Source organism: Castanea sativa, chromosome 8, assembly GCF_040712315.1.
Source record: "Castanea sativa cultivar Marrone di Chiusa Pesio chromosome 8, ASM4071231v1".
NCBI classification, from domain to species: domain Eukaryota; kingdom Viridiplantae; phylum Streptophyta; class Magnoliopsida; order Fagales; family Fagaceae; genus Castanea; species Castanea sativa.
In genome coordinates, this window is record NC_134020.1 from 38,178,273 (window position 1) to 38,203,625 (window position 25,353).

General features: G+C 36.1%; 4 protein-coding genes and 1 pseudogene across 4 annotated transcripts; 3 read left to right on the forward strand and 2 right to left on the reverse strand.

The window, feature by feature from the left end:
- The first annotated feature begins 1,591 nt into the window (after window positions 1-1,591).
- Window positions 1,592-2,431, forward strand: LOC142606287 (uncharacterized). Its single transcript, XM_075777667.1, has one exon. The coding sequence runs from the start codon at window positions 1,592-1,594 to the stop codon at window positions 2,429-2,431; it is 840 nt and encodes a 279-aa protein (XP_075633782.1).
- A 93-nt stretch (window positions 2,432-2,524) lies between these two features.
- Window positions 2,525-3,013, forward strand: LOC142606288 (uncharacterized). The gene has a single exon (XM_075777668.1). The coding sequence runs from the start codon at window positions 2,525-2,527 to the stop codon at window positions 3,011-3,013; it is 489 nt and encodes a 162-aa protein (XP_075633783.1).
- Window positions 3,014-5,371: 2,358 nt separating this feature from the next.
- Window positions 5,372-7,775, reverse strand: LOC142606289 (B3 domain-containing transcription factor VRN1-like; annotated as a pseudogene).
- A 5,860-nt stretch (window positions 7,776-13,635) lies between these two features.
- Window positions 13,636-19,477, reverse strand: LOC142606290 (uncharacterized). Its single transcript, XM_075777669.1, has 3 exons — window positions 19,391-19,477; window positions 14,437-14,544; window positions 13,636-14,337 (listed from the first exon to the last, which is right to left on the reverse strand). Exons 1-3 carry the CDS (start codon window positions 19,475-19,477, stop codon window positions 14,026-14,028), a joined length of 507 nt encoding a protein of 168 aa, XP_075633784.1. The 3' UTR covers window positions 13,636-14,025.
- Window positions 19,478-19,640: 163 nt separating this feature from the next.
- LOC142606292 (ras-related protein Rab11D-like) lies at window positions 19,641-24,515 on the forward strand. Its single transcript, XM_075777670.1, has 3 exons — window positions 19,641-19,873; window positions 23,814-24,276; window positions 24,501-24,515. The coding sequence occupies exons 1-3, from the start codon at window positions 19,641-19,643 to the stop codon at window positions 24,513-24,515; spliced, it is 711 nt and encodes a 236-aa protein (XP_075633785.1).
- The last annotated feature ends 838 nt before the right edge of the window (window positions 24,516-25,353 follow it).

The window sequence follows — 25,353 nt, forward strand, 5'->3', positions numbered from 1 at the left end:
TGATGATGATATATGCATTCATCCATGGGTATCAACAATGATGTAACAAGCAATCATGGGTTTAAATTGTGTGGCACTTTCAGCTAAAAAGCTTCAGTGCGTGGGTTCTGAACAATAAAGCTTGAGAGGTGAACAAGTTCATCTGACCATGTTGGCATTTTCCTCTTCACTATTGCATTCTCACCAAACGTGCTATAGCTCAGGTATCTTTGTTATGGCACATCTCCCCTGAAAGGCTAATGTTTGTGTACAAACAAATCAAGTTTGTTAAGAATACTTAGGATGAGTTCTAGTGCGTCTGTAAAAGTTTTATTGTACATTCACATGTGTAATTTTCCCAATTACTTTTGCGTTAACATAACCCCTATCTTCTGCATGATAACCACAATTAATTGTCTTTATCCAGGTCTACCATGGGTTGTCATTGCTTCTACGTTTACACTACGATGGGGAGCAGTATTTCAATGACTTGCATGGGTTGTCCTATAGAGGCGAGTCAGTGAAGCAGAAGTTCATTGAGTTGAAATGCGGAACACACTTGAGAACAATGCACTGGAAGATAATGGAAGCTCTAGGGTTGGATAGGGAGTCACATAAGATATCCATTGTGTACCGTGCCCCCAGCTACTTGTGAGTACTCAGGTTTTCTACAACTCAATTCCGTTGAGTTGCGATGGTGACATGGACATGATGTGGACAGTGATTAAGCGGACCCCCCAGTTCATAGCATTTGACTTGTATGTAACTGTTGAGGCTGTTGGGTTCCATGCTGGTGCAAGTTCGCAGCATGGAAGTGGGGTGGAAGAGCCGCACTTATCTCCACTTGATGTGCATCCTTCCATTGCGAAGGCCACGCCTTTGCCCTACAACACTTAACCATGTAGTGTGGTTGATGATTTTGACAACATCGAAGAAGCTGAAGTGTTGGGCACCACCCAGACACATGATGTTGGAGGGTCAAGTCACGCATATGAACATGTCCAAGCCTATATGGACGAAGAACTTTATATTGACCCTAGTCAAGATGTGTATGAAGAGTTCATTGATAATGATGGACTGGTGGACAATTTAGAGGTCTTAGATGAGCTACAAGTCGAACAGAACGAGGAGGCTTGCCTTAATACAGTTTGTATCCCAGAATGGTTCACATACATGGGACAATATTAATGACCCATCACTTGCATTGGGTAAAGGATAGCTTGCAAGTTGGCATAAAGGTGATTAGCCGGCGAAGGGGATGCTATTCAAGAATAAAGCCTCTGTTTAGTATGTGTTGACCCTCTATTCTGTGAAGCATAATAAGCAATACAAGGTCATCAAGTCTGACACGAATAGGCTGGTAGTGCGGTGCATATGTGATGCATGTCCATGGTCAATTCGGGCTAGCTGCAGCAAAAAGCATGGGATGTGGGTGATCAGTAAATGCGAGGGTCCCCATAGTTGCACATCCCTCCAGGTAGCGTCCGATGGACGGATGATGGATTCAAAGTTCATTTCCATTGCACTTGAGTAGTATATATAGGAGGACATTGCAAGATCTGTAAAGGACCTACATAGTATGTTGCATGCGAAGCATTCGCATGAAGTTAGTATGTACAAGGTTTGGGAAGCTAAACAGAAGGCAATTGCGCGTATTTACGGGGATTTTGATGAGTCTTACGCGGAATTGCCACGATTTCTAGCGGCATTGTCCGATGCAGATCCGGACACTGTAACAACGTTAAAGTGTGACCCCTGGGTCCCGGGGACTTGTATATTCAACTCCGCGTTCTGGGCTTTCAGTTGGTGTATTAGAGGGTTCAGGCATTGCAGGCTGGTGATAAGCATAGATGCAAAGCACCTCTATGGCAAGTACAAAGGAAAGCTGTTGATAGCAATGGCAACAGATGGTAACAACAATGTTTATCCACTCGCATTTGCCGTTGTTGAAACCGAGAGCACGGAGACATGGGGATGGTTCTTGGCATGCTTGTTGACCTATGTTATGGATTCGACCAATTTGTGTATAATCTCTGACAGGCATTGTGGGATACAATCATGCTTCGATGACACCACTAGGGGCTACTTACAACTGCCCTTAACCTATCATCGGTATTGCCTTCGCCATTTAGTAAGCAATGTTAACACTAACTTCAAAAGTGTGGCATTAAAGAACTTGGTATGGAGGGCAGCAACTGCGAATCAAGTTAGGAAGTTTGAAAACACAATGGATTGCATCAAGAATGTCAATCCGGATGCATACGACTATCTTAAGGATGTACCTCAAGAAAAGTGGACACTTGCACATGACCATGGGCATCGATATAGGGCAATGACAACCGACCTATCAGAGTGCTTCAATCGGGTACTTAAGGGCGCACATAGCTTGCCCATTACTGCAATGGTGAAATTCACATTTTACAAGGTGAAATCGTACTTTGACGATCGTTGAAACAAAACCCTAGAGTAGTTGGAAGAGGGGCAAGTGTGGTGTAAACATGCCTATGACAAGTTCAAGGAAAATAAAGAGAAGGCGAAGCTCTATATGGTTAGAAGGATGAGCGCGCAACAACACTTATATACAGTGGAGACACAGTCTCCACTGTTGAGCACTGGCGGGGGAGCTCACACCCATATGGTTTCCCTCATGGACATGACATGCACATGTGGGAAATGGGAAGCAAACAAGATCCCCTGTTCACACTTGATAGTAGTTTGTGCCAAGCACAACCACGATGCCACGGGGTATATGGATCGTTTCTACCGCATGGAAGAACGGTATCACAGCTACGAGCCAATATTCCAACCATTGAAAGATAGGTTGGAATGGCCGGAGCCAGAAGAAAGGAGAACTGTAATGCCAAACCCGCGGTTGATCCAAGAGAAAGGACGGCCGAAGTCCACGAGAATTTGCAATGAGATGGATGACCACGATAGGGAGTTGCCAACCTCATTGTGGATTGAGAATGGACCAAAGTCGAAGTGTGGGTTGTGTCGCCAAGAGGGTCATAACCGTCGTAGATGTCCGACTTGAAATGTGGCATCAACAAGCCGTGGTGCTATGTAGCATAACAATTACAAGTCATAGTAAGAAGGGGGTATCATAAGTTATTCTTCTTTACATTACTGAGACTTAGTATTGTTACAAGAGATATATGTCAGTATGAATTGAAATGTTTAAGTATGCATGATGTTAGAGTTGTAAACTACGATGATATATGTAATTGGTTAATAATGGATGAACCCCTACATTTGTAGATATTACATTATATGAGTTATAATTAAGATTCCTGGAGTAATTTTTATATTGGAACCATGATAGTAATACTAATGTATCAAATTTAGCTACACTTTAGGCAATCTTGTGATTACTTGTTGAAGTAGTTGCAGTTACTCTTGACTCCTAGCTATTACCATTCCTAGTCTTCTGTCCCAGTTTTGGTGTTCTTTCAATCTTAGTGTTTGTGGTGTGCATATTCTAGTATTCATGGGGTCTCTATTTCCCTAATTGTATATGTTTTGCTTTAGATTGCTAATTTTGGCCAAGGTGTAACTTTAGAAGCTCCTCATTTAAGCAGGCAAGCTTCAAGGTTCTTCTGTATTTGTCAATTTAATTTATTAATTAATGTGGGTTGTATACTAATTTTTGTGCTGGTTACTCCTCAGAAAGGAGGCAGCCCTGCAGTAAAGGGAGGTTTGTAGTTCCAATACTGTTGCCATGTCCTGTGTGGCAAAGGTGCCAGACTTGAGACGTACCATTGATGAAGTTGTTAGAATGATTGAAGAAATCTAGCAATCATACTCAGAGAACCGGCCATCTTCTGAAGAGAACAAATCCAATGACTCAAATGTGCAGACTCCATGATTGCCTAAAACCATTGTTGGCGTATGCTTTCCAAGTTTCAAGTTACCATTGTGAAGAATTCATCTAATGTATAGTTAAACATTTTATTTTTGTACATCAATGGATTTAAATGTATAAACACTCTTTACTTACAAATAAGGTTGTATGGATGATTTTCGTATTCGCGTATTGAAAATGAGAGAATGATTTGTTGATGGATGTGGTTGGAATTGTATGGACGATTTGATTATGGAAGTGGTTGGAAGTAGATGGATCGGTTGTTGTTTATAGTATGGTTGTGAACAGGTCCACTTTTACGATGAATAAACAGGCCAAGCACAAATGGGTGTGAACAGTGGTGCATGAGTTCTTACTCCATGCAGGAAATGTATTCCCAAATAACTCGATCGTCAATTTATCGAGTTGTGCTTGAGGTAGACTGCACATAACTTGATTCAATAATAATCGGGTTATGTGGAAGACCATTTTGGACACTAGGATTCCTCTTGGACTGCATCTGGATTAGTCCAAATATCTGGGCTGGGTGTGGAACCACAGTGCACATAACTCGACTTGTGTATTATCGAGTAACACTACACATAACTCGATTCATGAAATATCAAGTTATGTGCAAGCCAGAAATTGGACTCCTGCGAATTACGTTGCACATAACTCGATTCAATAATAGTCGGGTAATGTGGAAGACCATTCTCAACACTAGGATTCCTCACTGCTCGTAACAGTAGCATTTGGCAAGTGAGGTTGGAGAAGGCTAACACAGCTCGGCACTGTTCAGCTAAGTCATATTCGCAGTTTTGCATGTACTGCTCAGAAGCTTGGCATTGTTGAACCCTGTTCAATCATATCATCCATGCTCACATGAATACACAGATATGCAACCTTTTGCAATGCATTGTTTTGAAGGATGCAAAGGATCCCTCAAAAGTGTAAGCAAAATTTTGGGAGTGAGTTGTCCATCATTGCTACACTAATGTTCATAGTTTTGCATGTGATGCTCAACAGCTTGGCACTGTTGAACACTGACCACAAGTACCCATCCCCACTCATGTGAATACACAGATGTGCAACCCTTTGCAATTCACTGTTTTCGAGGAGGCAGAGCATCCCTGATTTGGTTATGCATTAATTGTGTGATAGTGAGCTGCCCACCATTGCTACATTGATGTTTGCAGTGCTGCATGTGCTGCTCAACAGCTTCGCATTGTTGAACCCTGTCCAGTCATATCACCTACACGCACGTCAATACACAGATATGCATCCTTTTGCAATGCACCGTTTTCAAGGTGCAAAGCATCCCTGAAAAGTTTATGATACATTTAACACAGCTCAACACTGTCTCGTCAAGTCATGTCAGATGAAGCACAAGAATGCTAAATAGTCTTCAACAAGACATACCAAACTGGTCAGACAAAAGTCTTAAAACCACATCCATCAGATATAAATCATACCAGTGATCAAAGTCCCTAATTAAATATAAGCATAAACATCACTAGTTTAAAATTTACATAGGTTATCCTAGTCCAAACTCTAATGGTCAACCACGTGAAATATTAAGACACTAAGCACAACTGGCTTCCTCTCGATCACCTCGAAGAAACAAACATCTCCTTCTTCAAAATTATTGTCTTTCAAAAATGCAACCCATCCCTTCCCGAATTTCATTGTTGAACATGTCATAATAAATTATATGGCCGCGAGATACCCATGAAAGAAGGATTTTTAGGCTTGAACTTTTCGGCCGCTTGGATTGCTCTCTCTCTCTCTCTCTTCCTCTGGACATGCTAGAAATTTTTTTTCGTAACATACTTTTCTCTAACTTCATGTTTTGTGGGCAAATCATCTGAGGGGGATATGTTTGTATCGTCTTCATCTAAGTCTATTATTTCTACCTGATGATCTTCCAATTTACAATTCTTGCTGGGTGGATATTAAATCTTAGTGGTAGTCTTATCAAATAAAAGAACATGGAAGCTTCAATTTCCTTCAAATCTGAAGACTAAAAAATAACCATAACAGATAGAATGGTATTCAACGAAATCCTACCAACCATTACAAAACCAAATGTTGTTATCAGCTTTCTTCAATCCCACTTGCCAAATACCACCATAGGGAGCAATTAGTGTAGCTACGGTGGATAGCTCAGCACTTTTGAACCCTGACCACAAGTACCCATCCACACTCACGTGAATATACAAAGCATTCCTAAAAGTTTATGCATGAATTTTGGGGGTGAGCTGTCCACCATTACTACACTGATGTTTGCAATGTTGCATGTGCTGCTCAACAGCTTCGCACTGTTGAACCCTATCTAGTCATATCACATACACGCACGTCAATACACAGATATGCATCTTTTTGCAATGCACCATTTTCAAGGATGCAAAGCATCCTTGAAAAGTTTATGATACATTTAACTCAGCTCGACACTGTCTCGTCAAGTCATGTTAAATGAAGCACAAGAATGCTGAATAGTCTTCACGTGAATAAATACGCAACCTCTTTTGCAGTACACATCACTAGCCCACTGTTGTAGCACAAGCTATAGCCATATCAAACAGTTGCCTCAGTGAACCGCATGCACCAACAAATGCCACTATACAGCCAAGTCATGTTCGCAGTTTTGCATGTGCTCCTCAACACCTCGCCACTGAACAATACACTATCGAGTCATATCATCTTTATTCACATGAATACTTACCCTTACATATAGTCACATCCACGTGAATACTTGCCCTTGCAAAACCCCTATATAAAGTCCCATTTACATCAACCCTTGCAAAACATCTACACATACCGATCTGAAGTCACATTTTCCAATGTCAATTTGTAATTGGATGCTACCTCATTTTCCAGATAACTATGGAAGGGAAAGAGATTCTGACGAGAGTGAATACTATGTCGGACTACGGCGGGAGTGAGACTTTTGTGAGAACGAGTCCAACGCTCCATAGGATGATCTCGTGCAACTCGGAGCGCCTCTTGTCGACCGTAGCTTGCTCACACTGCCATGGCGAAACATGCACCAATATAAGTGTGTAGTGACTAAAAAAAAAAGAACAATCTTATGATACTCCGTAGGTCTAGGAATCACATGCTACAATTGGTGGAGGAGCTGGTTGCCGCAACGAACAGACAACTCACTCCAGCGGAACGTAACAATGTCCTCAACTACGAGGACTACTTGTTAGAATGAATGCCTATGTGGTGTGTGTCTTATGTCTACGGATTAAGTTAATAATGTTAGCAGTGTTAGTGTTCGATATGCAATGCATGCATATTGGTGGCATCGTGTAAGAATATTTAAGTTTTCTGTGTTATGCCGTAGGTGCAGCCGTTGTAGCCAACAAGCAACTCACTCCGGCAGAACATAACAATGTCCTCAACTATGAGGATTACCTGTCTGAGTGAATGCCTATGTGGTGTGTGTGTGTTATGTCTAGGAATAAGTTAATAATGTTAGTAGCGTTAGTGTTCAATATGCAATGCATGCATATTGGTGGCATCGTGTAAGTTATTTTAAGTTTTCTGTGTTATGTCGTAGGTGCTTATTTAAAAATATTATGTGTGGGGATAATCTAGATTACGAATAACGTGCATGCTCCTCACAATCAATAATAAGGTTTACATAGTACAAATGCAACAACAGTGACATACATACATATAAAACATAGTTAAGCAAAATAGTTCTTCAACAAAGTCTAATTACACCACGACACGGCTACTCCTCATCTGACATCTCCACATGTGACTGATAAATGGGATCAACAAGAAGTGATTGCATGAATTGTGCGTGCTTGTACCAACCTCCCTCCACTGACTCTCGAATCTCGACTTGGGTCCAATATAGATTAAGACGTATCTTCATTCGATTATTTTCTTCTCTTATGTGGTTCAATGCTTTACGAAGTTCGTCGATCGTGTCTCTGGGCATCTGCTATGCGAGTCGCCGAGGCACTGGCAACTTAAAACCAACCAACTCATCATAAAACATTTGTTGTTCACGAAATAACTAGGCCCACTCCTGTCTCATGGTATTATGAACGTAAGCACTATTTCGCAGATTTGGATTGATTGGATAGCTAAACTCATCTTCTAATACCCAGCAACGACCTATAACTGTGAACACATCGTGAGGCCTATAAAATTGTGGGTTGCCAGAACCAGACATTGACGCTGAATAGAATAACATCAAATGTTCAAGTTAACAGTGTGCATCAACTGTTGGTAAATAATGTAATGCTGCATAAGATGGTACACGACAAAGACATTCATAAATTTGTGTACTATTACATGCTAAAAATGAAATACTAACACTAACATTTGACCATAAATATTAGATATTGTTGTTAATGTTTACACATTGTGTGCAATACAAAATGTTATTGTTAATGTCTGACCAATGTTGATAATGTACATGCCCCTATATGATTATGACTAATGAGGATTATGTGCAATACAAAATGTTGCTATAGAAAAGATTTCATTCTCTTGTGACCAACGTTTACTACGACAAACAACCAAAATCACACCAATGTACTTCACACTCATTCAACCAAAAAAATAAAAATTTAGTACAATATCAAATGAAAATACCATTGCCATAAAATTCTGGTGTGAGTTTTTTGCCTGAGCTGATACAAATTTCAGTTGAGTTTGGAAGCAACTGTGGATCTGTGGAGCAGAGTGGAATTCAGTTCAGACAGAAAGCAAGACACTCTGAAAGGGAGGAGATGTGCAGGTATTATACAAGAATAACTTGATTTTACGAAGTTCGAGTATGCTTTATAACTCAACATTAAAGTACTCGAGTTATATTCAAAGACATGAACCCATATGCCTGACACTAAGACAGTCTGAAAACAGTTTCACAAGAGCTTTACTCGATATCTGTATAGTCAGTAACATAACTCGATTCTAGTATAATCGAGTTATTCAGGGATTAAAAAAAGAAAATGCCACGCTGGCTGTCCAGCATGGCACAATCCTGAATCTAACTCAACTATTAAATGATCGAGTTCTTCACGAAACTCAATTTAGCCATCATCAAGTTACAAAAGAGGGGCATTTCCCTAATTAGTTTGGAAAAAGGGGTAGAACTGGGCTTTTTTTGCGCGAAATGGGCATTTGCCCATTTTCGCCCTGGTAAAAATGGCCAAGTACCACTTTTTTTGAAAATATTTTGCAATCTACCATTGTTTGCGAAATATTTAACAATCTATCACTTTTTTGAAACTCGATTTTGTGGAAATCGAGTTTTCCATGGTACTCAAGTTCATGAAACTCGAACAGCATGAAAAAATTTTGAAATTTTCAAATTTTTTTGATGTAACTCAAGTTCATGGAACTCGACTCCAATTACTTCAAAAACTTGAAAAAAAAAAATTTCATTGTACTCGAGTTTATGGAACTCGAGTATCATGAAAAACTCGATTTTCACAAAATCAAGTTTCAAAAAAGTGATAAATTGCTAAATATTTTGCAAACAATGGTAGATTCATACATATTTTCTCTAACGGTGGGATATGGGCATTTTTGACCATATGCACTAGTAACAGTCTTGTGCCTGTTTTATTATCAGCTACTGGCTAACTAGTAGATAGACTGGTTCTCTCAATTGCTTTTGCAGAATGTCAGATCACACCATCCCTCAAGAAAACCTCGAATACAATGTAATGAAGTTGGAAAGAACAAAATTTAATGACAGTTCTTCCATTGGTTTTCCTTTGGTCACCATATAGGTTGTCTATGTGCTCTTTATTTGTGTGTCATGGTGTATGCGATTAACCAATTAAGACTTGAGCATAATTTTACTAATTAATAAACTTGGCCTTAAAATTGGGATTTTGACACAACCGGGGCATAAATTCCCTAACAGAATGCAATTGAAATTGCATAGAAACATAACAGAGAGCGAAAAAGTTGTCATACACGAACTGGTAAGAAATATCTACAGTTTACCTTTTAGTTTCAATATTTGGTCAATCATCACTTAACTCAATGTTCCAAATGAGTGTCAACTTTTATTACAAAACAATGTATCATAAAACATTAAAAACTGAAATATCCTATTATCTACTAGCATCTTGTTTCTAACATACGAGGGCAAGGCATGGTACAGCCCAATGTAGACCAACTGGAATTTTTCTCATCCAAAACCACATTAGTAAACTTTAAGTCTAGTATTCTCAAAAAAAAAAAAAAAACATTAAGTCATATTCATGACTGATGTGTTTTTTGTGGCTATTTTATTTCCGTCCTCCTCTGTATTGATTTTTTTTTTTTTGTAAGTTGCCAAGTCAATGAATTCATTGAACTTTGGATGATCTTCATTTTTAAGTTCCAGCAAATTTATGTCCTCCATTTTTTCCTTGGTCATAGCACAATTGAGATGGGCAACAAATCGCATCTAGAGCAATAGTAAAGCCCATAGTTAGTGTTCACATTTCGATCACAGAGTTGACAAAATCGGGAGTCAAATTAAAGGAGTTTAAGAGAAGAATGGATAAGGTGGAAAATGTGCTTGTAACGTACAACTTTCACTATGCGTTAGAAAGATCCATAACTTCTAATCTATGAATCTAGAAACTACATGGGACGCATAGATTGGGCACACCCTTGCCTTCTTTACCACAAATGTCGCAAGTAAACATGATTGACTTGCCAATGGGAGGGCGTGGGATTCAGCTTCAAGTTGTACAATAGTTGGGTTGTCTACGAATCGGATTGGTTCGGGTTTGGGCTCAAACCGCTCCTGCTGATCTAATCGGGTGGAGTATACCTCAATTCACCGCCAACCAAAGAGATTGATTAGATTGGGCCTTTAACATGTGCCGGTTAGTTTGGTTGACGTCATAGAGGCAGAAATCTTCCGAAATCTAGTGAAATGTCAACGGAAATCGGCGAAAATTTTTATTCGTGCCATTAACCAATAAAGCATCATTGATCTTCAATAAAGAGAGAATTTATGAAAAAAATGTTATGGGTGCCAAGAACCAATATTAGATCCTAGCTACAGTTGTAAAAAATGCAAATGGTATAAGTTCTACCATCATAAATCATGTGCGGAATTACCCATTGGGTTTCACCAGCCCTTGCGCTCATTACATCCTCTTGTTTTCTTTGATGAATCAACAAGTTGTTGTGAGAAAGAAAACAGCAAATGCAAACTCAGGTAGATCCAACAATATTTCCACTAGAAATGGTTGAGATCTCGCAATGATATTCTTTGCAAAGTTCACATTTGCTATTTTTTCTCACAATAACCCATTGATTTGTTAAAGAGAATAAGAGGATGTATTGGGTGCAAGGGATGGTGAAACCCAAAGGGTAGTTTCACACATGATTTATGATCGTAGAATTTATACTCTCTACATTTTATACAACCATAGGTAGGATCCAATATTGGTTCCTGGCACCCATAACATTTTTTGCCATAAATTCTCTCTTTATTGAATATCAACGATGCTTTGGATAGTAAAAATGTTGAAGCTCCATCTTCTATTGCATGCACAGTCACACCTACATCCAATTTGTTTAAAAAGAAGAAAAAAAGACTTAATAGCATAGAGGAAAAGAAACAAAGAAGGAGGCTAGATAAATACATTTTAAGTATGGTAGAATTTTCTATTGCTTAATTTCAACGTGAAAGACTGATTTTGATGTTTGATTTTGCTTACAAGATTGAGTTGAAGTGTTTGTGACCATGAGATTTTAACAAAAATGGGAGGCTTTTAGTTTCATAAGGTTATGGAGGACTATACACTATGCAGAGAATTTGGGCATGGTTGGTGTTTTGTGGGTGTGACGACAAAGGGTGTTTGATTTTGGGTCTAGTAAGTGTAAGGGTTGGATTTTGAATGAAAAATAAGAGTGATTTTTTAAAATTGGGGGGTTTGCAATGTAAAAAATGGAAGGCAATGTTAAAGTTGAAATTATTGAGATATAGGAGTTTTTCTAATTGATTTTTCTTTTCTTTTTATAATTTGTGATTTTTTTTAAAATATGTTTGTTAATATATTTTTAAGAGTTTTATAGCTTACTAGTACTACAAGACGTTTTTATGAAGAGAATTTAGGTTCAAATCCTCTCTATCCCAAATGTAATAAATAGGGGGGGAGGGGGGTGAATCTGGTTTGGAAATGTTTGTGAAGGAATGTTTTAATTATCTTACTATTTATATGTGACAAAATGAATATTTGATAGAAATTAGGTTTAAATTAAGACTTTGGGTAACTTTTATAAAAGTTATATTTGCTCAATACTTTTTTTTTCCATAATAATTGTTTATAAACCCATTGTTGGAGTAACTTTATTTCCTACAACTATCAGCTTATCAAATATTATGGTGGTCTACTATTCTAGGTGATCTACTAATCTATAAAGAGCCCTCATAGAGTGTTTTTTTTTTTTTTTGTATTCTTAAAGATAGTTAATAACTAATCTTATAGATTCAACCGAAAAAAGCAACTGATTATTTTGAATTTTTTTAATTAATCTATAATAGATAAGTTGAAGTAATCAAGTGACATATCTTTTTATCAAAACTACATTAAATGTAACATAAACCACATCATTTAGCTGTAATATATCTCATACAAATATAGGGTTAATTCATGTGCAATAAAAGGTAACTATATTTAACATCTATACAACAAATTTTAAGCAAGCAAAGCAACCTATTGTTTATAAATAGACTCTATACGAGTTTATTGGATGGTCTACTTTCATATTCTAGTCACAAGCTTCTACTCCTAGGAAAAATTTCATATGCGCCAAGCGCATGAGATACGGTCTCCTACTCCTACGTCCTACATGATTGGGGCATGGCAGAAACTCCAATTTGTAAATCTTTTTCAGTCAACTTCTACCAGAGAAGAAAACATGCCTAAATGCCGCATCCTTGGTCTCAATCCAGTGTGCATATTTTTCATTACTTTATTTGTTTTTTAAAAAATAAGCTGTGCAAAAGTAGAATTATATCTAGAAAGCTTTTAAATGATTGATTGTACCTAACCAAATAAACCTAAGCCAAATGAGACTCAGAATTCTTGAAGCTGTCTTAAAGCACAAAATACACCTTATCAACAACCAGGAGTTTTTTACTATCTTAGCAATTTCCCAGTATCAATGATAATCAATCATAACTTTTCATAAGAAGAAAAATTGAAAATCACGACAAACAATTATTGCTATGAAAATAATTTTATATCAACAAAATTCCTTTTAAGGATCTTCTCATTTAAGAAGTTCATTGGGCTGTGCCACAGAGGGGGTCAAGATCACAATGTGAAAACAACACCAGTATAGACTAAACCAGCTGATTTAGCAAGCTAAAAAGAAAGTATTTAACACAATAACTAGCTGTTCCTGTCGATAATATAATAAGGTTCTGCATTATGAATAAAGGGTACAACTACTTAGAGTAAGATTTAGGCGTATGAGCTAGTTACAGTCTTGTGCCTGTTTTATTATCAGTAACTGGCTAACTAGTAGATAGGTACTGGTCCTCTTAACTGCTTTTGCAAAATGCCGTCTCATACCATACCTCAGGAAAACCTCAAATACAATGTCATGAAGATGGAAAGAACAAAATTTAATGAAATGTTTAGTTTGATTATATCAGTTGTTGCTCAAGCAATATAGTCAGGGCCTGCTTTACAAAATGAACAGTAGTCTAAGATACATTAATCTGTACATTTTATTCTTTGCATGTTCAGTGCGAGTCCAGTACAAACATAAAAGCATTGCAGTATATAATTTAATAATGTGAAGCTTGAAAAGAGAACCCTGGTCCACAAAATAGAGAGTTCGATGATCAATGGATGATTAAAGCCAATTTCTAATTTCAATAACCATACAAGAACACACTTTTGCTTTAACATAAATAATTTGATCAGCAGGACAGAAGTCAACTCTTTCCTTTCATTAAATAATCCAATCAATCAAACAATAGAACTATCAAATACCTCACCAGGAAGAAAAAAGAGGTTTGAACATCTGGCAAGCTATAAAAATCTCAGATAACCAAAATCGAGATAGGAGGAAATATACTTTCTTAGAATAAGAAGGCATAAGAGGGGTAAGTAAAGATGAACAGTCACAAGATTACAACATAATATCACAAATGAAGACAAGCGGTGGAATGTTTGACGCGAACTGAAAGAGGCTTTTTTTCCCCATAGCTAAAAGAAGTCATTGTACTGGTTAGTGAGAGAATTTTTGAGGTTTGAATACAAGCCATAGAGGGAATACTGCCGAAGGTTTTCGACTTCGTACCATGAATTGAGAGCAATCAGATGCTTATCTGTGCCAGAGAAAGCTAGCTGTATCCCAAGACTGCATTCTACTGAACCCCCTCGGTTTTTCCAGCTGGATGTTCTAATGGCACAATCTTGTTTGTTGAGGCAAACAAAGTTAGATTTACCTGAGCATGAAGCACATCCATCTCTCTTCCAATACAAATTCTGCAGCCTACCCTTCTGGAACTCAAGTACCTTTTTTGTTCAATGTCCATTTAGTTTAATTAGATCATAAAGAATATGAGACATCTATTTAAAAGAATATGAACCAGGTACAAGCTTTTTCATCATTACCAGAGTGAAACTGGTTACAATGTAGGTGCTATTTGCAACAAAAGCAGGGAGAGACCTTGCCGCATACTTTCTCCCCGCAAATGCCACCATATTCCCACCATAAGTATCCTGTGAAGCACAAAATTTAAGTAACAGAATTATATTGCAGAGAATAATGAGATCCCGATTACATGGACAACCACATGAAATTTACAGAAGATGAAATGCAAAGATGTATGGTACGGATACGGGTATGGGTATGGGTACAGGTATAAAACGTTTCTTGAAAAATTTAGGGTACAATATGTCGAGGATATGTGTATTAATTTACTTATTAAATATATTTTTTATATATTGTTAAGCATTTATTTTTTATATATTGTTAAGCGTACATCAATTTAAAATCAATAATGGATAATAAGTGAATCCATGACCATTAAATTTTGTTTAGAATACAAACCAAGATCCAAAAGAGTAAATAAAAGATAATTAGATAAGTATTTAACATTGAAACCAATACATAAAGCATATAAATAAAACTTCTTGCAAGTTTGGGCTATCTCTCATTATTGGGGTTGGGTTACAATGATTTCTAAGTCATATCACAGATGCATCCTAGATGTGTTGGCACTTAAAAAAAAATTGATGGGCAATGTATCTTAGAGGTATCTAGTATGAAACCGGTACGAAGTTATCGGATATGGGTATGTGAGCTAAAATGAAGTATCTGTGCATCTTGCAACAGGGCAAGGTCCTAGAGATAAGATGACAAGGACCCAAAGAGGACACTACTCAAATCCAATCTTTATGTCTATTTTATGAATGCCCTAATTGACAATGATAATCTGTTTGTCAAAGAAAGAATAATTCTATTCCAAAAGTCTCTAATACATACCAAATGGCAATAGATACATCCAAAATAAAAATTCATGAACAAAATCACGCAATTGCATGAGTCATAAGTATGTGAATATGAAGTAATATGAATTAACACATGATATTGTGGACCACCGAGTGGAAATTGACTAGAACTAGGCCTTTCAATTTATTAGATTGATTGGAAACCGTGGTTTTCACCATGACTTTCTACCCAACAACTCAACTGAACATAAACACCTTAATCAGAGGGTCAAGCAAGTATCAAATCTCATCACTAATATGATCATATCAACTTCAACGTACAGTCTTACGACTAACTGAAGTTAGACCAATTTTTGTGCATGCAGAATCTGATTTCTGATATCCACATCCATTAAGGATCAGATATCTGACAGGCTTTAGGTGCCATTTGATTTGGCCTGTTATTAAGTGTCTTTCATTTATTGAATGATTGTGATTTTACCATTGCCTGATTGTGATTTTATCAAACTTTCAGTTTAAATTTTAATCTTCTTATTCTTGGGCTAACCAAACACTATTTGAAATTTAGAAATGGATTTAATCCACAGAAAATCCAAACCAACGGGCAACAAGCACACTAAACCCCAAATAGTCTTTAGCAGATCAAATTGGCCACAACTTCTGAAAACATCAGCCACAACTCACGTAAAATGAGAAAAGCAAGTAGACTAAGGCAAATTTTTATGCTTGCTTGCTTACTTAGGATTGGTTTGGATAGTGATGATTGCGTTCACGTTTTGGTTTTGAGCATTTCAGCTTTTTTTTTTTTATTCTTCCCGGCGCATGGGTTTTAACCAGGGGAAAAGATTACTGTTCATCCACTATGCGGTTACTGTTTACATAATGTTCATGCACTTTTCAGCCATTTTTCATTAAAAATGAGTCCCACGACATTATTCACACATTTAAAAATTATTTTACTACAGTATTTTTAGTTTTCAGCTTTCAACTGTATTTAAACGGACCCTTAAACTTACATATGCTTCTCTTTTATTAAATTTAAATTTTTAAATCCATATTCTTCCTTTTCTGCATGGAATTCTCTGTCTCTGCTACTGTTTTGATTTCTTCCATTAATATTCCAAACGCTAAAGTGAGACATGCAGAACAAAGTTACAATTCTATTCTATGATCTATTTGCTGAGACAGATAGCACTAATTCTTTTTGTTGTATAAAGGTGGTTAATGGTCATATACTTGGGGCAGCCCAAGTCCTATTTGTATTTGGTCAATGGGCCAGCCCATGTTCTATTTGTATCCGGATTGAATCTAAATCAAAAGCATCATTATCTTCTCTAATGATTAAGAGCTAGCCGATTTGAGCAAATTTTGAAATTTCTCTATTTTTATTTATATGATAAATAACCAAATAGAAATTATAAATTCAATGTTTAGTTATTATTATTTTTACATAAATGTAATAATATTCATACATAAGTAATATATATACATATAGATCACATGGTAAACAAACCGATTTAATTCTATATTCTTAATCTTTATAGATATGTTTGAACAGTGTCATAAGGAAAAAATGGTTGAAATGCCAAACCCAAGGAAATGATTATCATCTATACGAGTTTATTGGATGGTCTACTTTCATATTCTAGTCACAAGCTTCTACTCCTAGGAAAAATTTCATATGCGCCGAGCGCATGAGATACGGTCTCCGTCTCCTATGTCTTACATGATTGGGGCATGGCAGAAACTCCAATTTGTAAATCTTTTTCAGTCAACTTCTACCAGAGAAGAAAACATGCCAATATGCCCCATCCTTGGTCTCAATCCAGTGTGCATATTTTTCATTACTTTATTTGTTTTTTAAAAAATAAGCTGTGCAAAAGTAGAATTATATCTAGAAAGCTTTTAAATGATTGATTGTACCTAACCAAATAAACCTAAGCCAAATGAGAACTCAGAATTCTTGAAGCTGTCTTAAAGCACAAAATACACCTTATCAACAACCAGGAGTTTTTTACTATCTTAGCAATTTCCCAGTATCAATGATATTCAATCATAACTTTTCATTAAGAAGAAAAATTGGAAATCACGACAAACACTTATCGCTATGAAAATAATTTTATATCAACAAAATTCCTTTTAAGGATCTTCTCATTTAATTGCATTGCAAAATTCCTTTTGTAGCATTTTTTTTAGTACTTTTAGTTTATCTTGAATACTACACATTTGTGTCCTTGTTGGATCTTGTATCCTTAATGCAAATACTTTGATGTTTTGCATTGGTTGTGTGTTTGGACATACAGTTGATTTTTGCTTTGCACTTGATTGCATTGCGTGTCCAAATGACCATTTACTAGTTAAATGATCATTGTAGTCATTCTTTAATGACTGTTCATGTATGATCAAATTATGCTTCATAGTAATATCTTGCTGTTAACTATGATCGCATTATACTTGCTTCTATATGTACCTTGTATTCAATTTGTCATGAGTTTATTGAAAGTTTTGTTTGTGTGCGAGTATTTTAGGATACAGGTTTATTTGTGCAAGTGCTTCACAGCTTCTAGATTAGGTGTGAGTGAGTTTTGCAATTTTTTCCAAACTCACATTTAAGTCTAGATTCTGTTATAGGGTGTTTTTTCACGAAATAGTCAAAGGGAGAGATTGTAAAGTTGTAATTTACAACTATTTTGTGTTGGGGTTACTTCCATGCCAATTGATAGTAATTTTGTTCAATCTTTTGTACCCTGTATTTTATGTGAGATTTATTTGTAAGGGTTGTGTGTGAGAGAAAGAGTATGAAGACTCAAGGCAACATTGAAGGAAAAAGAAGTTTTCGCAGGTAGCTCGCGAGTGGCCTTCCCATGAAGTGAAGCATGTGCTCAGCATATGACTAGAATGCAAAGAGTCAAGACAGATGGTGACAACTGGTTTTCGCGAGTGTCTCGCGGGTAAGGTCTTCCCGCAAGATACCTGCGAAACAGTCTGTTTTGCTATTTTGTCATATCTGCTCCACTACATCCTTATACACACTATATATACCATCATTACCCACATTTTGAAGATAGAGCTTTTCAGAGAGAAAACCCTAGCCACAAACCCTTGAGAGTTAGAGATTGTCATACCCACAATTCACTACACCATCTATTATGGTTTTCCTTTACTCCTACCTCTCCATATCCAAATCCTTGAGAGGTTGATAGCCCAGATACTTATCACACCCATACTGAGTGTCAAGTGAGGTTTTGGTGCTACTGGGAAGCATTAGAAGAAGCCAAGTTTTGACGGATGCAATCAGACGCATTTCGATATCCGGAAAGTTAGACAAGACATGGTTTCAAGAAATCTTATTGGAGTAGGAGCTTGGATGGCTTAGGTGCACTGGGTAGATTAGGCTTGGAGGGTCTCTTGCTATTCATGTATTCCTACTTATTGTCTAGTAGATCAATTTGCCGCTTGGAGGGCCGTGAAAAGTTTTTCATCGAGTTCTTCAGTTTCCTCTTCGATAACACATCGGCGTCTTATCTTGTGTTTGCATTTCTCTTCCCTACTCTTTTAGCTTTCATATTACTGCTGTGTTGTAAGGAATATGGCTTAGAGTAGTTGTATTGTTTGTTCGCTCGCATTTACTCTATTCCGCACTCAGTTTAAGTTATAGTAAAATCAATCGAGCCGTAATTTATTAATTTGGGGTTTAAACAGCTTTTGTGTTTTTAACACAAATCCGAGCTCTTAGCTTGGATGATAAGGCTGCTTCTTGAATGCTTGGATACTAAGAAACGAACACCCCTGCAAAGTGGAAACGTTCAAAGATACATTAAGATCATAATTTGGGCAAGGCATATTAATGGAAGAGTATGGACACAGCCATATCTTGGAAGCATGATTTAATCAAAATCAAGTGATAAGAGATGGACTAACAGATTTACCGAAAGATAAGACTGCTTTTTGAACGCTGAAAAATTATTGGATACTCCGGGAATATCATAAATGTGTACTCCCCCCCTCTCACATGAATTGTGAGTTCCACTATAAATTTAATTAGTGAGATCCACAGTAATGTGAGAGTAAAGAGTACGCATCTATGGTACTTCCGGAAGTACCCAATAATTACCTTGAATGCTTGGATACTAAAAAAACGAAACCACTGCAAAGTAGAAACGTGCAAAGATACATCAAGATCATAATTTGGGCAAGGCATATTAATGGAATAGTATGGACACGTTAGCTTGCACAGTTCACACAAACGCATATATATAGCCCTTCCCTTCCGATTCTTGTACTTCCATAAAGTATAGCTGATAGCTCAGACATTCATTACTCTCTCTCTCTCTCTGAAATTGCTTTTTTATAATAGAAAGAAAATGGCAAGCCATGGTAAAGAAGGATATGGAGTTTCGGAACAGAGGATTGACAGTGAATTCAAGGTGGTGCTGATAGGAGACTATGAGGTTGGGAAGTGTCAGATACTGGCACGTTGCGAACGCAAAGAGTCCAAGACTGGTACCGCCGTTACTGTCAAGTACGAGACCCAAACCCTTCACATCGAGAAAAAGAGTGTCAAGGCCCACATCTGCGGCATCATTGGCCAAGAACCGTACGTACCTCTAGCTCTACAAATTTCTGACTTTAATTCACAGTTTTAGTATTTTTTTTTAGGGCTTGTGTAAAACAATTTGTGTATAAGAAACACTACTCTTTGCGTAATTCCTAAGGATTTGATTTTAAGTTCAATGAGAACCAGGGCTTACAATGATTTTTTGTTGGAGGAATCAAATTGTGATACCAATATATTACTCAAAATAAACTGCTACACGTGTGTATATAAGTGTTAATACTATGTAAGTCATAATTCATAATTTTTTTTTTTATATAATCATAATTCATAATTAATTGTATACAAAATCAAAAACATTTGATGAATATATTTACAAGATAATTCTTAAGAGAACTTATCATCTTTTAAACTCTAACGACCAAATTTGTCTAGTTAAATGTTTGATATTAGACTTGTAGAAAAATAATAATAAAAACAACCTGTATAAAATTTATGCTGAATAACAATTTTTCATAAAATAAAGGCTAATGTACAAACTACACCTTTAAAATTTGGGAATTTTTGGATTTTAAATCGTAAAATTTCCATATTTTAAATTTACCCCTGAAGTTATATTATGTTGACGAAAATACAATATTGGTTCCTCAAGTTTACTATGTGTGCGCAATTGGTCCTTCAAGTTTGAAGCGTGCGTAATTGGTCCCTCAAGTTTGTAAAATGAGCAATATAAGTTATTTTATTAACTTACATTAACGGTATTACTTATTTGGCTAACGGATAATTATTTGACATTTTATTTTAATGATGTGACATATTTTAATTAAAAAATTACAAATTAAAAAGTGCACGTGAGAAACTTTTTTTTACAACAGTACCAAATTAAAAAAAACTCTTTTTTTTTCTACCAATTGTAAATATATCAAAATTCGTGGGACCCACTGATGTGAACACAGACAACTTCTTCTTCTCTTCTAAATGACTTTCTTTCTTTCTTTTTTGGTCTTGCACGAAACCCACTGATTGTCTTCTTCTTTCTTCTTTTTCTTTTTATTTCCTATCTCTCTTGCATAAAGCCACACACTGGTGGTCTAAGGTCTTCTTCTTCATTATTATTATTATTATTATTTTGGTGTTTACTGTTTTGCTATTTTGGTGGTCTTCTTATTTCAAATAAAATAAAACCCAATTGAATTTAACCCCACCAACAAAAAAAAATTCATAAAAATAGAATTGCAAACCCAAAAAAAAAAAAAAACCTATTTGAGTTTAACCCTCACCCACAAAACACAAACCAAATCAAACATTTAAAGAAAATAAAAGAAACAAACAACAAAAGAGAAGCAAAGACGCTGCAAAGTGCTATATGATACATGCCCTGCTTTTTTGCTACTATGCCTCTACTGGGATTCCGTGGGTTTTGTTTCATCCCTTGGAGTGTCTGCAAACGTTTAGTTATTTTAGTTTACTCTGTTATTGTATTTTGTTGCAGTTCTGTGTAGTTGTTGTGTTAATATATGTCTTGTTTGTGTGTGTATCTTTATTAGCCCGGTTGGGCTGTGAAGTTTGTGGTGTTGTAAGACTTTTTAAAGTGTGTTTTTGTTTACATTTAATAAAATCCTAGTTTACACAAAAAAAAAAAGATGCTGGGACCTGTTTCTGTAATTTTAATTTGTAATTTTTTAATTAAAATATGTCACATCATTAAAATAAAATGCCAAGTCATTCTTCGTTAGCCACATAAGTAACACCGTTAATGACAGTTATTAAAATGACTTATATTGCTCATTTTGAAAACTTGAGAGACCAATTGTGCACGCTTCAAACTTAAGGGACCAATTGTACACACAGGGTAAACTTAAGGGACCAATATTGTAGTTTTGCCTATTATGTTTGCATCAGTAGTCCATTTGTCCATACTTTCTGTTAAGTGTCACGTAAACTTGTCATGTGTGTTTATTTCGTTCAATAAAATGATGCCACAATATTTTTGTAGCCTAAAAAGACTTTAAATAATTAATAACATGACATAATGAAAATGATGTGGCGTTATTTTATTGGTTGAACTAAACACACATGGCAAACTTATATGAGAATTAATGAAAAATATGAATGTAGGGGCTGTTGATGTGAACAAAATATGAGTTCTAGAGAAAAATCCAAATTCTAAAACTTCATGATGTAAAATCCAAAACTCCTCAAACTTCAAATAAATTTAATCTTTTATCATCTCCATAGTGAAATTAGTAAAATCTTCATTTTCAATAAGAATTAAACAATTGTCTACCAGAGTAAGAAATTTTAATAGATACAAAACTTTAATAGATACAAGTACAAATTTTACATTAAAAAAATGAAATTTAGAAACAAAAACTACCTTGTCTTTATAATTAATAGACCAATTGAGAAATTCCTTCATATTTTTAAGAGCACCATTGAATTAACTCAAATATTTGGTGGGGTCAGTTCCTATTTTATAGGCTATAACTTTAAAGTTATTGATAATTCTATATACTATAAAAGAAATTTTAAAAATTTGGGGGGAGCAACCATGTATATAGCTATGCCCATGATGAGAACAACATTGCATTCAAGATTTTCAAAACGCTGCTGTAAGTTCATTTGGGCTATAGCGTTGTTTTCTATAACGACATTTTCCAAAACACTGCTATAGGCGATTTTTTTAATTAGTTATAGTAGCATTTCAAAACGTCGCTATAACCAACAACCATAAAAGAAAAAAACCAGCAACCCCACCCCACCATTGTCTCTCTCTATCCAACAAACCTAGCTCATTCAGCCACCCAAACCCAGCATATCCAGACACCCAAACATGGAAAACAACCCAAACAACATTGTTAAAAGCAAAATACCCAGATTTTCAAAATATCTAAAAATTTAAAGAGAGAGAGATGGTTACAGCTCCGCACAATTTCTTGATCAAAGCCATGGGCTTTCGCTTCAGACCCCAACCTACAAAATTTCAAACAAAAAATTAATAAAACAAAAAGTAAAAAATGAAAGATGAAATATATGAAGAAAAAAAAAGTACCTTCTATGAGCTTTGGCAGTGAAGAGCCTGACAAGGTCGTCGACGAACATGTCTAGATGGGCATCCAAATCAATGCCTTTGAAGTGACCAAAACACCAATTCGGCCACCCAAGACCGTTCCGGCCACCCAACATTGATTTAGGGAAGGGGAAATGCATTGGCAGCCGAGGCTTTGCGGATCGGCAGCGAGGATCGGCGTTGGGGTTGGGTCGGTGAAATGGGTCAAAGACGTGGATCTGCTGATAGTGGATCGGCAGTAAGAGTGAGAGTGTGAGAAAGAGAGTGAGAGAGTGGAGAGTTGTTCAGGTTTCAGCAAAAAAATAAAAAAAGGAGTTATTCAGGTAGAAAGAGTCAAGTATTTTTATTTCAAAAACTTTGGCTATTTCAATTTTTTTTTTGGCTGGACTTGTGGTGGTGCTTTCCAAACTCCACTATAGGTCCCTCAAAACATATATATATATATATATATTCTTTTTTTTTTTTGTTCAAGTTCAGCTATGGTGGCGCTTTCCAAATGCCATTATAGGCCCTTAAGACCAGGGCCTATTACGGTGTTTGAAAAATGCTGCTAAAGGCACGTCAAAATGCTACTATAGGCCCAATTTTTAGAAATGCCACTTTAGACCTTTCGAAACGCGGCTATAAAATACCTATAGGAGATTTTTTCAAAAACGCTGCTATATTGTACCTATAGTAGTGTTTTTTAGAAATGATGCTAAAAGAAACGCTGCTATAGCCAACGTTTTTTGTAGTGAATATTACTATATTTGATGAGGTTAGCTTTGGTTTTTTTAAAGAAAGTTTCTTAACACTTTTGAATGTGCATCAAGAGGTTGATGTCAATTTTAATAATTGGCTTTGGTATAATTGAATCAATTTTGTTAGTATAATTTATACTCATCTGATCATGTTTTTGGGTGGATTGAGCAGAAACAATGTAGATTCAAATGCAGATTACAAGGATGCTGATGGGGTAATATTGGTTTACGACATAACTAACCGCAAGAGTTTTGATTGCATGACTCTTTGCCTAGAAGAGCTGCATCGCCATGCAAAGAAAAGACAAGCTATCATTCTGATAGGGAACAAAAGTGATTCTAAGAATGATCGTGAAGTTCTAAGAAAGGAAGCTTGTGGATTTGCTGAGAAGAACGGTCTGATTTTCTTGGAGATCTCAGCATTGGAAGGAACTGATTTTGATAATGCCTTAAAGGCTTTGTTGACAAAGCTTGTGAACATTAACAGCGATAGTACCACCAACAGCAATAATACCACCACTAGTACCACCACATATACCAACACCAGCAATAATGTCACCAATACCACCACCAGTAGCCACAATAATAACAAGTCCTATCAGAATAACGGCAGCAACAATTCGAATCCAAGCAACGTCAATATAAAACAAAGTTTTTATTTTTATTTTTATTTTAATCCTTAGTTGTTAGGATGTGTGCCTTTAAATCCTATTGTATGATGCTACGTATGACATTATGTATGACTTAATATTATGATTAATAAAGTTGTTTTATTATTATCTAAAATAATGGTAACATGAATATTGGGACATTATCATATAGTCCATGAGATGCATAGTATGTTATCTATGTGATTTAGGCACAGAAGATATAGATCACAAGTTCTTTGTAAACTCAGAATTTTAGTTCGTAGTCGGTGATGAAATTAGGCATTTCATCTACAAAAACTATAACATATCAACTAAGATGATTTGTCTTGATTATGGAAATTGAGATTTCCAGTTGGTATGTTGATATGTTTTAAGAGTTAAGACATATTGAACTAGACTGCTGTGAGATTTATTATTCTCCTAACGTCTGTCAAATGAATAATAAACTCACGACTTCTATTTACATGAGCTCTTAATCCTGAGAGGATAATGGACCTGATCATGAGGTGTAGGTTGCTTTGATATATCAGGAGTGAGATCTAAAATAACGATCAAAACCTCGGTATGTTGGGCAGCCACATTTAGTGTTGATGGAACATATATTCTCAAGATGGAATTCATAGTCTCTTAACGGAGATATAAAATATTCCCTAGAGATATAAAATATTCCCTAGAGATATAAAATATTCCCTTGGGATAAGTTTAATGAGTTTGGTTATTCAGAGAGTTAAGCCTAACCACTTTAGTAAGGAGTTACTAAAGTATATATTTATGGAATTAGATTTCATAAATATATGATAAATAACATTAAAAGGACTAAACCAGGTACTCAAGAAATTAAGATATAGTAATTTACAAAGTGGCAGTCTACATTCATGACTTTATATTACTACGAATATTTTATGAATGAGTTGCATGTATAATAAAGTCTTGGAACTAGTGTCTTATTGGTCCCTTTTGGTCCCACTCCAAGCCACACACTTAAGCCTAATTGGAAAAGCCCAAAAGGCCGGACTAATTAGATAATCAGTTAGATATTAAGGGAGAAACATACAAAATTTT